This window comes from Ostrea edulis, chromosome 3 (assembly GCF_947568905.1).
Source record: "Ostrea edulis chromosome 3, xbOstEdul1.1, whole genome shotgun sequence".
NCBI classification, from domain to species: domain Eukaryota; kingdom Metazoa; phylum Mollusca; class Bivalvia; order Ostreida; family Ostreidae; genus Ostrea; species Ostrea edulis.
This window is the reverse complement of record NC_079166.1, coordinates 88044754-88057858: the sequence shown is the minus strand read 5'-3', so window position 1 is coordinate 88057858 and position 13105 is coordinate 88044754. Positions and strand designations below refer to the sequence as shown.

The 13105-nt window shown below is 37.8% G+C and overlaps 1 protein-coding gene and 1 pseudogene across 1 annotated transcript in view; one reads left to right on the top strand and one right to left on the bottom strand.

The window, feature by feature from the left end:
* Nucleotides 1–4159: 4159 nt before the first annotated feature.
* Nucleotides 4160–13105, bottom strand: part of LOC125676895 (uncharacterized) — a 31386-nt gene continuing 22440 nt past the window's right edge. Inside the window, exon 12 of the mRNA XM_048914766.2 lies at nucleotides 4160–4913. Within this exon, the coding sequence (XP_048770723.2) occupies nucleotides 4531–4913 (383 nt within the window). The 3' untranslated portion in view covers nucleotides 4160–4530. The remainder of the gene's footprint in view (nucleotides 4914–13105) is intronic.
* Nucleotides 8468–9883, top strand: LOC125676896 (uncharacterized; annotated as a pseudogene).

Sequence of the window (13105 nt, the reverse complement as noted above, 5' to 3'; positions counted from 1 at the left end):
GAAATACTCCAGTTGGTAAAAATACTATACCTCCATTCAAACCTATTATTTTGTTTAGAAGCTTTAAAGGAAAAACAACAAGACATCACGTGTTATCATAGAACGCCATTACCTCACTTATATTCTCTAATGTCCCTCTCCACAGACTGTATTACAGAGTTGTAACTTGTGTATGCCTCACTTCTATTCTCTAATGTAAGAGTTCCCCTCCACAGACTGTATTACAGAGTTGTAAATTGTGTATGTGAACTTTAAGTATCTAATGTAAGAGCCCCCCTCCGGAGACTGTATTGCAGAGTTGTAACTTGTGTATGTGAACTTATTTCTGTGACTTTGTGTGGTTCACAGTTCGACATAACTAGGCGTATCATCAGTACATTGCAACATACATGGCGTGCATCTTCCTTTTCAAGAGTAATTGGTTATATTAAATGCTTAAACATATACTTGCACAGTATGCTGGACGCCGTTTCATCAATAAGTGTAAATTCTCAACTAACTAAGTCTTACGCTGACTACGTAAATCTAGTTACGTATAATCTTAATTTAGCGCAAACCGCGTTACACGAAACGACGTAAATACATGCGTACGTTACTACTCGACTAAGTTTTCAACTAAGCTTACGTGCTTAGTTACCGCGTCCTGAGCATGCGAAAATCATACTTTCGTTTTTTAACTTGTCGTCTGGACCAAAATAATGAATGAAAAGAACGCAAAGAAAATGCACAAGCAGAATTGGGAGAAGGAAGACATGGCCGTGTTGACAGAGACAGTCAAATTTTCCTATACCATACTATTTGGGTACTGCATACTAAATCAAACATATCACTCCATAAACAAAATTTGTTTTTATCTATGTAGGCCTATGTATATATTTTACATCTCTTCTTCTACAAAAAGTAGTTGTTTTGTGATTTCAAAGGTTATCATATTTTAAGTGCATATAAGTCGACACGATACATCTACATTGTATATAGATATTAACTACATAAATTTATACTTTTATTGGATAATTAATGTAGACTCATAGGCCTAAATGTGTTCGAACAAATTGAATATGTGTGCATAGTTTACAGTTTGGGATTATATACAGGCACGTACCATCGTTTTACAAAGTGACCGGGGGGAAGATTGCAGCTGGGACATAAATTAGATGTTGGCTTTTCAAATAATCTTTTGTCCTATATGCAAAACCCTAATTTGGAGGTGGGTGGAGTGGGTGGTGTTGGAATCTTTTGCAGTAATTTCCACAATTTTTTCTCTCTCAGGTTTTATTTTCTTCAATCGTGGGGGTGCTAGAGTCTTCTATTATGAGTGCCTCAAAACATTTTCCTACAAATAAGATGTGCATGTGGGGGGTGGGGGTGTTAGACTTCTTCTATTAACGCTCATTGATCACGACGCAAAGCTCGTCGGTAAAAATTCCATATATATTTACAAACAGCTAACAGTCGGCCATGATTTTTGCTTGCGTAGGTACTTATGTAAGGGTTCGACCTGATATAGTGTTTCTACTAATAAGTAGAAAACTTGCGTAAATTCTAATCTTACGCCATTTGATGAAACGGACTTACGTAAAATACTTAGTCTAGTCAGAAAGTTACGCCAAACTAAGCTTACGCAACTAGTTATGATGTTTGATGAAACGGCGTCCTGATGTTTAGATTCAAATATTCAGAATCAGAGGAAAATATGTGCATATGAAAAGAATCTAAATTCAAATTCTTATAGTTACCTGATTTCAACACTGGTCTTTCGAAAGGTTGATGTTTGCCCGGCTCTCAATTCTGATTTCTTTTTAGGATACAGGTATATGACATTTCGTTAAGCATTTCGCTAAATGTAAAACTTATACGGTACCAATTTTGATGCACCAGATGCGCATTTCGACAAATAATGTCTCTTCAGTGATGCTCAACCGAAATGTTAGAAATCCGAAATAACTATGGAGTTTTAGAGCTAAATATAGCCAAAAACAGTGTGCCAAAAAAGTGGAGCCAAATTCGTCCAAGGATAAGAGCTATGCATGAGGGAGATAATCCTTAATTTTGAAATGAATTTCTAAATTTTATAACAGCAATTAAATATACATCCGTATTTTCAAGCTAGTAACGAAGTACTTAGCTACTGGGCTGTAGAGACTCTCGGGGACTAACAGTCCACCAGCAGAGGCCTCGACCCAGGGGTCATAATGTAAAACTTATACGGTACTAATTTTGATGCAACATATGCGCATTTCGACAAATAATGTCTCTTCAATGATGCTCAACCGAAATATCTGAAATCCGAAATAACAATATGAAAGAAGTTTTAGAGCTACAATGCATTATAGGGAGAAACAGTGTGCCAAAAAAGTGGAGTCAAATTCGGCTAAGGATAAGAGCTATGCGTAAGGGAGATAATCCTTAATTTTGAAATGAATTTCTAAATTTTATAACAGCAATTAAATATACATCCGTATTTTCAAGCTAGTAACAAAGTACTTAGCTACTGAACTGTAGAGACCCTCGGGGACTAACAGTCCACCAGCAGAGGTCTCGACCCAGGGGTCATAATGTAAAACTTATACGGTACCAATTTTGATGCACCATATGCGCATTTCGACAAATAATATCTTTTCAGTGATGCTCAACCGAAATGTTTGAAATCCGAAATAACAATGAAGTTTTAGAGCTATTATAGGGAAAAACAGTGTGCCAAAAAAGTGGAGTCAAATTCGACTAAGGATAAGAGCTATGCGTGAGGGAGATAATCCTTAATTTTGAAATGAATTTCCAAATTTTATAACAGCAATTAAATATACATCCGTATTTTCAAACTAGTAACGAACTACTTAGCTACTGGGCTGTAGATATGGTCCTTATAACGATCTAGAGTGTCAATACATCAGGTCAAATGCTGTCTGACGTGTTTCATACCGATTATTAGGTCGTTCTTGTCACATTGATTTTGACTGGATAACTCCGTTTACCTTATCCGAATATAGGGCTCACAGTGAGTATGACCGGTCAACAGAGGATGCTTACTCCTCCTAAGCACCATACCCCACCTCTTGTGTACCCAGGGCTCACTTTCTATTTTGTATTGCATATTGGAGTTATGATTGATCACGTGTCGTACGTGTCGTTATCTTCACATTTCATTGATATAAATCTGTTATCTCATACATAAGAAGTCAGCTGTCTAGTATTTTGACAAATCATGTTCATAGGCATGGATTCAGAGAATGACAAATGTGTTTCAGTGGAAGTTCAAAAGGAGATATCCAACTCATGGAAAATTAAGTTCCTTAAAACCCTACAAGTTACTTCACCAATGAGCTTTTCAGAAACGAAGACCACAACTTTGTGACAAACGAGATGACTTCAGCTTCTCCATCTTTAACTTCCCATATTCTATTATCTGTATATGATGTTTATATCTTTCTTATCATTTGATAACCCCAGAACATGTAATGCATATGATCAAATTTGATTAGAAATAAGCTACTGACAAATAGGCTGATGTCACAGGGGTTTCAACAGTGGCATTTGAAGTCAGCATTTCGCAAATAGGGCTGTTATCACAAATACAACTTGCCATTAAGTCGAATTCTGTCAGACCTGTTTCGTGGCAATTGTGAGATCATTCTTTTCACGCTGATTACTCGGTATATCTTATTAAGATATAGGTCTTACACGGTGTGACCACTTACTCCTCCTAGGCACTTGATCCCACCTTTGGTGTGTTCAGCGGTCCGTTCTTGCTCTTCTCTGTATTTTGTATTCATTCTTGGGATTTATCAGATTGAACCCCGTGCATTGTCTTCACTTATTCATTCCAGAAAATTGGCAAAATAAACGTCGTAGTAAATCTGCGGACAACCACCTTCAACTGGGCGTTGACTAAACTAGGCATGAACGAATTATCACAGAGAACAGTGGTAATGCAAATATTTTGTTATCATTCTTTCCAGCTCCATTTTCTTGATTACCCCATATACTGAATCAACATGTGCATTTTTCATTTGAATGTAAATCAACAACTTGTCACGACGTCAGTGGGCAGGAACATTTGAAATTAACATTGAATGTCATGTGCATTTCAATTTCTATCAGACAGACGTCATAAGAAGAAGGTATCTGATGCTAAATCTCCACATAGGAATAGAACAAGAACTAAGGGAGATAATTCATACATTACTAACCTGAAACGTGCACATGATTTACAGATACACAGACAACTTTAATGATATTACACATTAGTTATACATCTAAATACATAATTGATGACAAATGAATATAGTGAAAAGCAAATCGAAAGAAAAGTTTGACAAAAGACATCAATTAGAGAACACTGTGCCTGTATCTATCACGCGACACAAGACTATCTATTGAACTTCTGACAGTTTATCAAAAATTACAAATTTCAAATAAAGATACCCATTCCTACAGGTCTATTTCCCAAATAATGATCTTGAGTTCCCTTTAAAACTGACGTGCATAGACTACTCCAACAGACAATGTGCTGCTAATATCCGGCAGTGCCATCTAACTCCCTCCATCTGGAACCACGCCCGATGCAACTGCCGTCTTTGGAATCAGCGGAATCATGTAGCCAAAGGAAACATAATGGTCGTCGTTTTGAGGATTTGTGATATCTCTTAGGAATGATGCGTATCCAGGAAACTCGAACCTAGCCACGTCCCCTTCCTTCAAACAAACGCCCTTTATCAAGTAGTCACCGTTGTCATTAGAGGTGGTCAGAGGTGCACAAAGACAATCAAAGAGGTAGACCGACACGTTGACCATTGGTGTGTTTCTCGTCATGGCATCCCGGACGGTACCGGTCAAAGTGACATCGGGACAGGAACACAACGAAGTGCAGCATGATGGGATTGTTGTGCCGTGGAAATTCTTGTTGCATGTTTTACCTGTTGAATAATAATATCATAAGGACATTGGTTACAAAATAAATAGCACACAATTTATACTGAGGTAAACCTATACATTTATGACTTAAATACTTCATAAGTATGTGGTATAGTATTTATTGCAATTGAAGTCGGGAGACAAAAGACCGGGACTCAAACCCAGGTCTATGGCCAACCATGCTGGTCCTCTACTGAGTAACCGACGGTAATTAAACCCAGGTGTTCTAGTGGGACCTGGGAGATCCAGTGTGATATGTCAGGTGTAACTAAAACATGGAAAACTCAAGAGACACATGTATGGTGTAGAGTGGAGATGACGAGGGATACACAATTCAGATATAGAGATTAAACTGAACAATAAAGGAAGGGACAAATAACCCCAGAGTGTAGCTGAAAACTGATTGGATAATGCAGGTCGAGTGTTCAGTGTCCAACAGCCCTCCATATATCTACTGTCAACACGCAGACCTCCAATCAGGGAACCAGACAACATCTACAGACAACACTCAGCTCTCCTGTCAGGGAACCAGACTACAGACATCAACAGACAATACTCAGCTCTCCTGTCAGGGAACCAGACAACATACATCTACAGACAATACTCAGCTCTCCTGTCATGGAACCAGACAACAGACAACACTCAGCTCTCCTGTCAGGGAACCAGACAACAGACATCTGTAAACAATACTCAGCTCTCCTGTCAGGGAACCAGACTACAGACATCAACAGACAATACTCAGCTCTCCTGTCAGGGAACCAGACAACAGACATCTGCATACAATACTCAGCTCTCCTGTCATGGAACCAGACTACAGACAACACTCAGCTCTCCTGTCAGGGAACCAGACTACAAACAACACTCAGCTCTTCTGTCAGGGAACCAGACAACAGCCATCTACAGACAATACTCAGCCCTCCAAACAACGGATATATACAGCTAACTAATGCAGTAATCAGAATCAAAGAAATTTCTCTAACTTCTGACATGCACTCAACGATTGTACATAGAGTACATTTATTTCAATTGGTTTAACATTGTTATCTGTATCAATCACCCTTAAACTTTGGTTTCGATGACCTAATTATTTAGTCATTTATTAAACAAAATCCCGTGTTTCTTATCACATGTACCTTCAGCTATATTGATCTTGCACTATGTCTATATACAACTAGGTGTGCTGGAGCGACACAAATGCTTCCTCTCAAGGACCATACTGTAAACGTATTATATTTGGCGTGTACGATATTTGGCGGAAATCGTATTTTCAACAAGTTAGCGTAGATTTGATTTAACACATTCCTGAATTACTTTAAACATCTAGATTTACGGATGGTATTTAACGATGTACTTCATTTAGCGGAAGCTGCGTTCCGCCAAAGACGCTAAATAGAATACACAGCCAAATGTAATACATTTACAGTAACTCTGCCAAAAAAGTTAACCATCTGGATCTAAACAAGTACTTGAACCGCGTATCTATCACCAGTATGAGAACGATATTACTCACGTGATACTGTGAGCCATGTGATATTTACCGTGTATATATATATATATATATATATATATATATATATATATACTCTACTCTACATGGATATAAGAAACCATAATCATGTATGTCGATTAAATAGGGGAAATTATTACTGCAATTTGTGGTGAATATCTTAGGCTTGAAGTTTTGTTAATCATAGAATTGAATCTGCATTGATTATATTCAAATCCTGGTATGAATTAACTTTCAATGATTTTCAAAGCAAAATAAATGAATAAATAAAATCCCCAAAACTCGTTGACTATATTATTGGTTCTTGTAGTATTTAAGGGCAGTCAAATTGAATGGTACATTATAAACAGACTTGGATTTCTCGAAACAATTACAAACTTAAGTTTGAGGTTTTTCTTTAATTGGAGTAATCTCAATTTTAGTAAAATCCCAGACTATACAAATCAAAGTTTCGAGTTCACTTTTTTTTTTGTTGGGGGAGGGGGTCCTATATTTTCCCCACTGTATTACAAGTGTTTGTGTCGATTTACTCTTGGATTTGACATATTGATTATAGGGATATATGTTGAAATACCTTTCTTCATGTTTCAGTTAAATTCAAATTATTATACACTGCATGACTTGATTTTCTGAATTTTGAGTCTTTACACTATTACAATTTACAATAATCTGACATACCTAGGCGGTGGTAGTTAATATGTACATACCGCAGAAATATTTTGATCGCTTCTTATGTACCAATCATGCATGTTATTAAAGTGGAAGCGCAATGAATGCAAACCAAATAAAAGGACAAAGTTCAAAGGAAGGACAAATAAAACTGGGTTCAAATGATATTATCAAACCAAACTAAATTTTACTATTTCAATTTTATTTTGCACATCTGCTAATTAACATGTCCATACTAAAATCGCTGATTCTATTTATAGAAACTCTGCGTCTAACATCACAGTGTGAGTAACAATGGAGAAACAATCAGAAAGAAGCTGGGCATCACAACTCATCTAAAACCCTCTCCCTACTCAGTCTGAGTGACCCCAGTGAAGCAGCTGTCCGAGTCTGTTGTCTGAGTGACTGACGTCTGTTGTCTGTGTGACTGACATTCGGTTGTTTGTGTGACTGACGTCTGTTGTCTGACTGACCCCAGTAAACCAGCTGTCCGAGTCTGTTGTCTGTGTGACTGGTGTCTGTTGTCTGAGTGGCTGACGTCTGTTGTCTGAGTGACTGACGTCTGTTGTCTGTGTGACTGACGTCTGTTATCTGTGTGACTGGTGTCTGTTGTCTGAGTGACTGACGTCTGTTGTCTGAGTGACTGACGTCTGTTGTCTGTGTGACCGGTGTCTGTTGTCTGAGTTGCTGACTTCTGTTGTCTGAGTGACTGTTGTCTGTGTGACTGACGTCTGTTGTCGGTGTGACTGACGTCTGTTGTCTGTATGACTGGTGTCTGTTGTCTGAGTGACTGACGTCTGTTGTCTGTGTGACTGACGTCTGTTGTCTGTATGACTGACGTCTGTTGTCTGTGTGACTGACGTCTGTTGTCTGTGTGACTGGTGTCTGTTGTCTGAGTGACTGACGTCTGTTGTCTGTGTGACTGACGTCTGTTGTCGGTGTGACTGACGTCTGTTGTCTGTATGACTGGTGTCTGTTGTCTGAGTGACTGACGTCTGTTGTCTGTATGACTGACGTCTGTTGTCTGTGTGACTGACGTCTGTTGTCTGTGTGACTGGTATCTGTTGTCTGTATGACTGACGTCTGTTGTCTGTGTGACTGACGTCTGTTGTCTGAGTGACTGACGTCTGTTGTCTGTGTGACTGGTGTCTGTTGTCTGTGTGACTGACGTCTGTTGTCTGTATGACTGGTGTCTGTTGTCTGTGTGACTGGTGTCTGTTGTCTGTGTGACTGACGTCTGTTGTCTGAGTGACTGACATCTGTTGTCTGTGTGACTGACGTTTGTTGTCTGAGTGACTGACGTCTGTTGTCTGTGTGACTGACGTCTGTTGTCTGTTTGACTGACGTCTGTTGTCTGTGTGACTAGTGTCTGTCGTCGTTATGCTGATTTTAGCGGTGATTACAGGGATTATAATATGGCGTATTGTCATTTACTGTCAACAGGACAAGGAGGAAAAGACCAAGCCAGTCTCCATGAGAATCAAGCTGAAACAGACCGTAATCAAGTACAAAGTTTATATCGCTGTGGGGAGTTGTGTCTCCTCCGTCGTGGGGGGGGGGGGGGGGGGGGGGGGGGTTCTGGATCTATTTCATGTACATCCATCCGATCCTCGGGAAAGATCTAGACTTCCACTTCGAGGCCCACTGGGAAATCGGGCCCCAAGAATCGTGGGCTGCTCATTTTGAGATGTTGACTGCATCATCAGAAGTGGAACCCCAGCCCTGTCCACATTTCTCCCGGGAAAACTTTATACACATCATAGAAACCTTCAACAATGTATCCTCGGGGGAATTCCTACACGACACAATGGCGAATGTCAGGGTTTCCCGAGACGCTGGGCTGTTCGGCATGTACAACGATAACGACAGTTTCCCGGTAGTCGTCTTAGAGACCTCTAGTTATAACTACCGAGCAGTCAGGCACTTCATACGACACAGAGAACAGGTACTGCTACAAACATTCCCCAGTCTAAAGATTCTGGTATACGACATGGGGCTCACGTTTCAGCAGAAGTACAAGCTCCTAAACTATAGTCAGTGCGAGATTGTGGAGAACCTGCCCGGGGTGCCAGCGTACTATTGGACACCTCTGTTGATTTATCTTCCCTCCAGAGGTCTCACTCGATCATCTGGCTGGACCCCTCCTCCGACTTCGACAATGACACGCGGAAAAAATCAGCATTATGCTTGTGTTTAAAGAGGGCAAAATCAGCAATATATCATTGACGCCTTAGTTCTGCCTATATGTTATTACAAGGTGAAGGTCAGTATGCTAGTGTGTATTGAATTTGAAGACCAGAGCGAAATGCATATGCTGCAGGCCTACATGTAACAGTACTGAGCTTTGGTAGAACCATTTCTCGCAGTTAACTACGTCTCTGTCCAAATGCTTTTTTTGCAAAAGTACAGCGACAAATGCTACTGTGTTTTTTTTTGTTTTTTTTTTTGGTTTTTTTTTTTTGGTTTTTTTTTTTTTATGGCAAAGTAAAAAATATCCACGTCTTTTCCCTGATATCTTCCTTCGAAAATCTTTACTATGACAGCTAATACACTATTAAACGGCACAAAACATCCTAACGCCGTGTTATTTACGAGCCCTAAATGTGATATTTGAATTTTATTTTCATTAAATCTAATTTGTTTTCAAAACCTTCTCGCTCGAGGTCGCATATGACGTCACAGATAATGGCGCGTAAAATATCGAAGAAGATTTGAATTTCATTGCTTTTAAACTAAAAAACTATGCAAACTGTTTCATTTAAAACACATGTGAAGAAGTTTTTAGGCATGAAATAAATTTCTTCTGAAAAAAATCAAAAAGTTTAAAAACATGCGATGTTTCTATTACAGAGGGCAAAATCAGCGTTATGCTTGTGTTTATAAAGGGTAAAATCATCGTCATTTTCACGTGTATAAAAGAGCGCAAAATCGTCATCATGCATGTTTAAGAGAGAAAAAAGCAGTGACATACTTGTCTTTAAAACGGACAAAATCAGCATTATACTTCATTGCACTCAGACAATGCTAATTTTCTGATATCTACACAAAATAAATCAGAATGCCATGGCTTTTTGGAATTTGAAAAAGAGATAACGGAATTAGTTGTATTTGACATTAAACAAAGAAGCTGATCAATTTCAACTGGAAACTTGCCTACACTGGTAGGAGTCAATAATAGGTCCTACAGTACTTCGATGTACAAGCCTGGAGCCAGAAACATCTGCATTAATACTCTGATCCATTGAGGTCTAAATACACTATACGTATTCTTTGATACTGTAACTGAATGAGATCTTCATAGTGTGTAAATAGTCTATAATATTGTAACTGAGTGAGGTCACCACAGTGTGTAAATAGTCTATAATACTGTAAATGAATGAGGTCCCCACCTTTTGTAAATAGTATATAATACTGAAACTGAATGAGGTCCCCACAGTGTGTAAATAGTCTATGATATTGTAACTGTATGAGGTCCCCATAGTGTGTAAATAGTCTATAATACTATAACTGAATGAGATTCCCACAGCGTGTAAATAGTCTATGATACTGTAACTGAATGAGATTACCACAGCGTGTAAATAGTCTGTAATACTATAACTGAATGAGGTGACCCCATAGTGTGTAAATAGTCTATAATACTGTAAATGAATGAGGTGACCCCATAGTGTGTAAATAGTCTATGATACTGTAACTGAATGAGATTACCACAGCGTGTAAATAGTCTGTAATACTATAACTGAATGAGGTGACCCCATAGTGTGTAAATAGTCTATAATACTGTAAATGAATGAGGTGACCCCATAGTGTGTAAATAGTCTATAATACTGTAAATGAATGAGGTGACCCCATAGTGTGTAAATAGTCTATAATACTGTAAATGAATGAGGTCCCTACAGTGTGTAGTCTATAATAACTGGGTAAAGTCCCTACATTGTTTATTTTCTATGTTGTAAATGAATGTTTCTGTTATTTGTAAATAGCTGTGTGATGTTCTTTTACTTTTTAGACTAACATTGTAGCATCATTCCCTAATTCATGACTCCTCGACGGAATACGAATCTGTCACTACGTCCCACAGTTACACAAACTCTAGGTAACAAGCTCTCCAGTCTTAATGGGAAGTAGTGTAAAGGTTACCTGTAGAAAATCTATAACAGGTATCGAACACTAAAGCTCAGTTGTGAAGGTTTATACACTACAGTACTCACCCCTCACTAACACAACAGTACAGGTATCAAGGTCTATGCAAAAATCAAATCTAATACTACAGAAGTTTACCCCTCACTAGCCCTACAGAAGTTACACTTCAGTAAAGTACTGTACTTTCCCCTCATTAACACTACATAGCATACCCTTCACTAAACACTAAATTACATATCCCTCATTAAAACTACGGTACTTATCCTCACTAACGCTACAGTACTTAACTTCACTAACACTATGATACTCACCTTCACTGAGTACTTATAGTACTTATCCTTGCTAAAACTACAATACTTACCTTCAATAACACTACAGTACTTACGCCTCACTAACACTTCAGAATTTTAAACATATACTAATAGTAGGGAACTTTAAAACTCTAGATTAACACTAGGAACATTAACCTAAACTAATACTATGGAACTTTCACTTTATACTAAAACTACAGAATGTTAACCCTATACTAATACTACAGAATGTTAACCCTACACTAACACTACAGAATGTTAACTCTATACTAACCCTACAGAAGGTTAACCCTATACTAATACTACAGAATGTTAACCCTTTACTAACACTACATAATGTTAACCCTATACTAACACTACAGAACGTTAACTCTATACTAACCCTACAGAAGGTTAACCCTATACTAATACTACAGAATGTTAACCCTTTACTAACACTACATAATGTTAACCCTATACTAACACTACAGAACGTTAACTCTATACTAACACTACAGAACGTTAACCCTATACTAACACTACAGAATGTTAACCCTATACTAACACTACAGAACGTTAACTCTATACTAACACTACAGAATGTTAACCCAATACTAATACTACAGAATGTTAACCCTACACTAATACTACAGAATGTTAACCCTTTACTAACACTACAGAATGTTAACCCTATACTAACACTACAGAATGTTAACCCTATAGTAACACTACAGAATGTTAACCCTATACTAACACTACAGAATGTTAACCCTATACTAACACTACAGAATGTTAACCCTATACTAACACTACAGAATGTTAACCCTATACTAACACTACAGAACGTTAACCCTATAGTAACACTACAGAATGTTAACCCTATACTAACACTACAGAATGTTAACCCTATACTAACACTACAGAATGTTAACCCTATACTAACACTACAGAATGTTAACCCTATACTAACACTACAGAATGTTAACCCTATACTAACACTACATAATGTTAACCCTATACTAACACTACAGAATGTTAACCCTATACTAACACTACAGAATGTTAACCCTATACTAACACTACAGAATGTTAACCCTATACTAACACTACAGAATGTTAACCCTATGCTAATACTACAGAATATTAACCCTATACTAACACTACAGAAGGTTAACCCTATACTAACACTACAGAATGTTAACCCTATACTAACACTACATAATGTTAACCCTATACTAACACTACAGAATGTTAACCCTATACTAACACTACAGAATGTTAACCCTATACTAACACTACAGAATGTTAACCCTATACTAACACTACAGAATGTTAACCCTATACTAACACTACAGAATGTTAACCCTATACTAACACTACAGAATGTTAACCCTATGCTAATACTACAGAATATTAACCCTATACTAACACTACAGAAGGTTAACCCTATACTAACACTACAGAAGGTTAACCCTATACTAATACTACAGAATATTAACCCTATGCTAATACTACAGAATGTTAACCCTATACTAACACTACACAATTTTAACTCTATACTAATACCACAAAACTCTATACTAATATT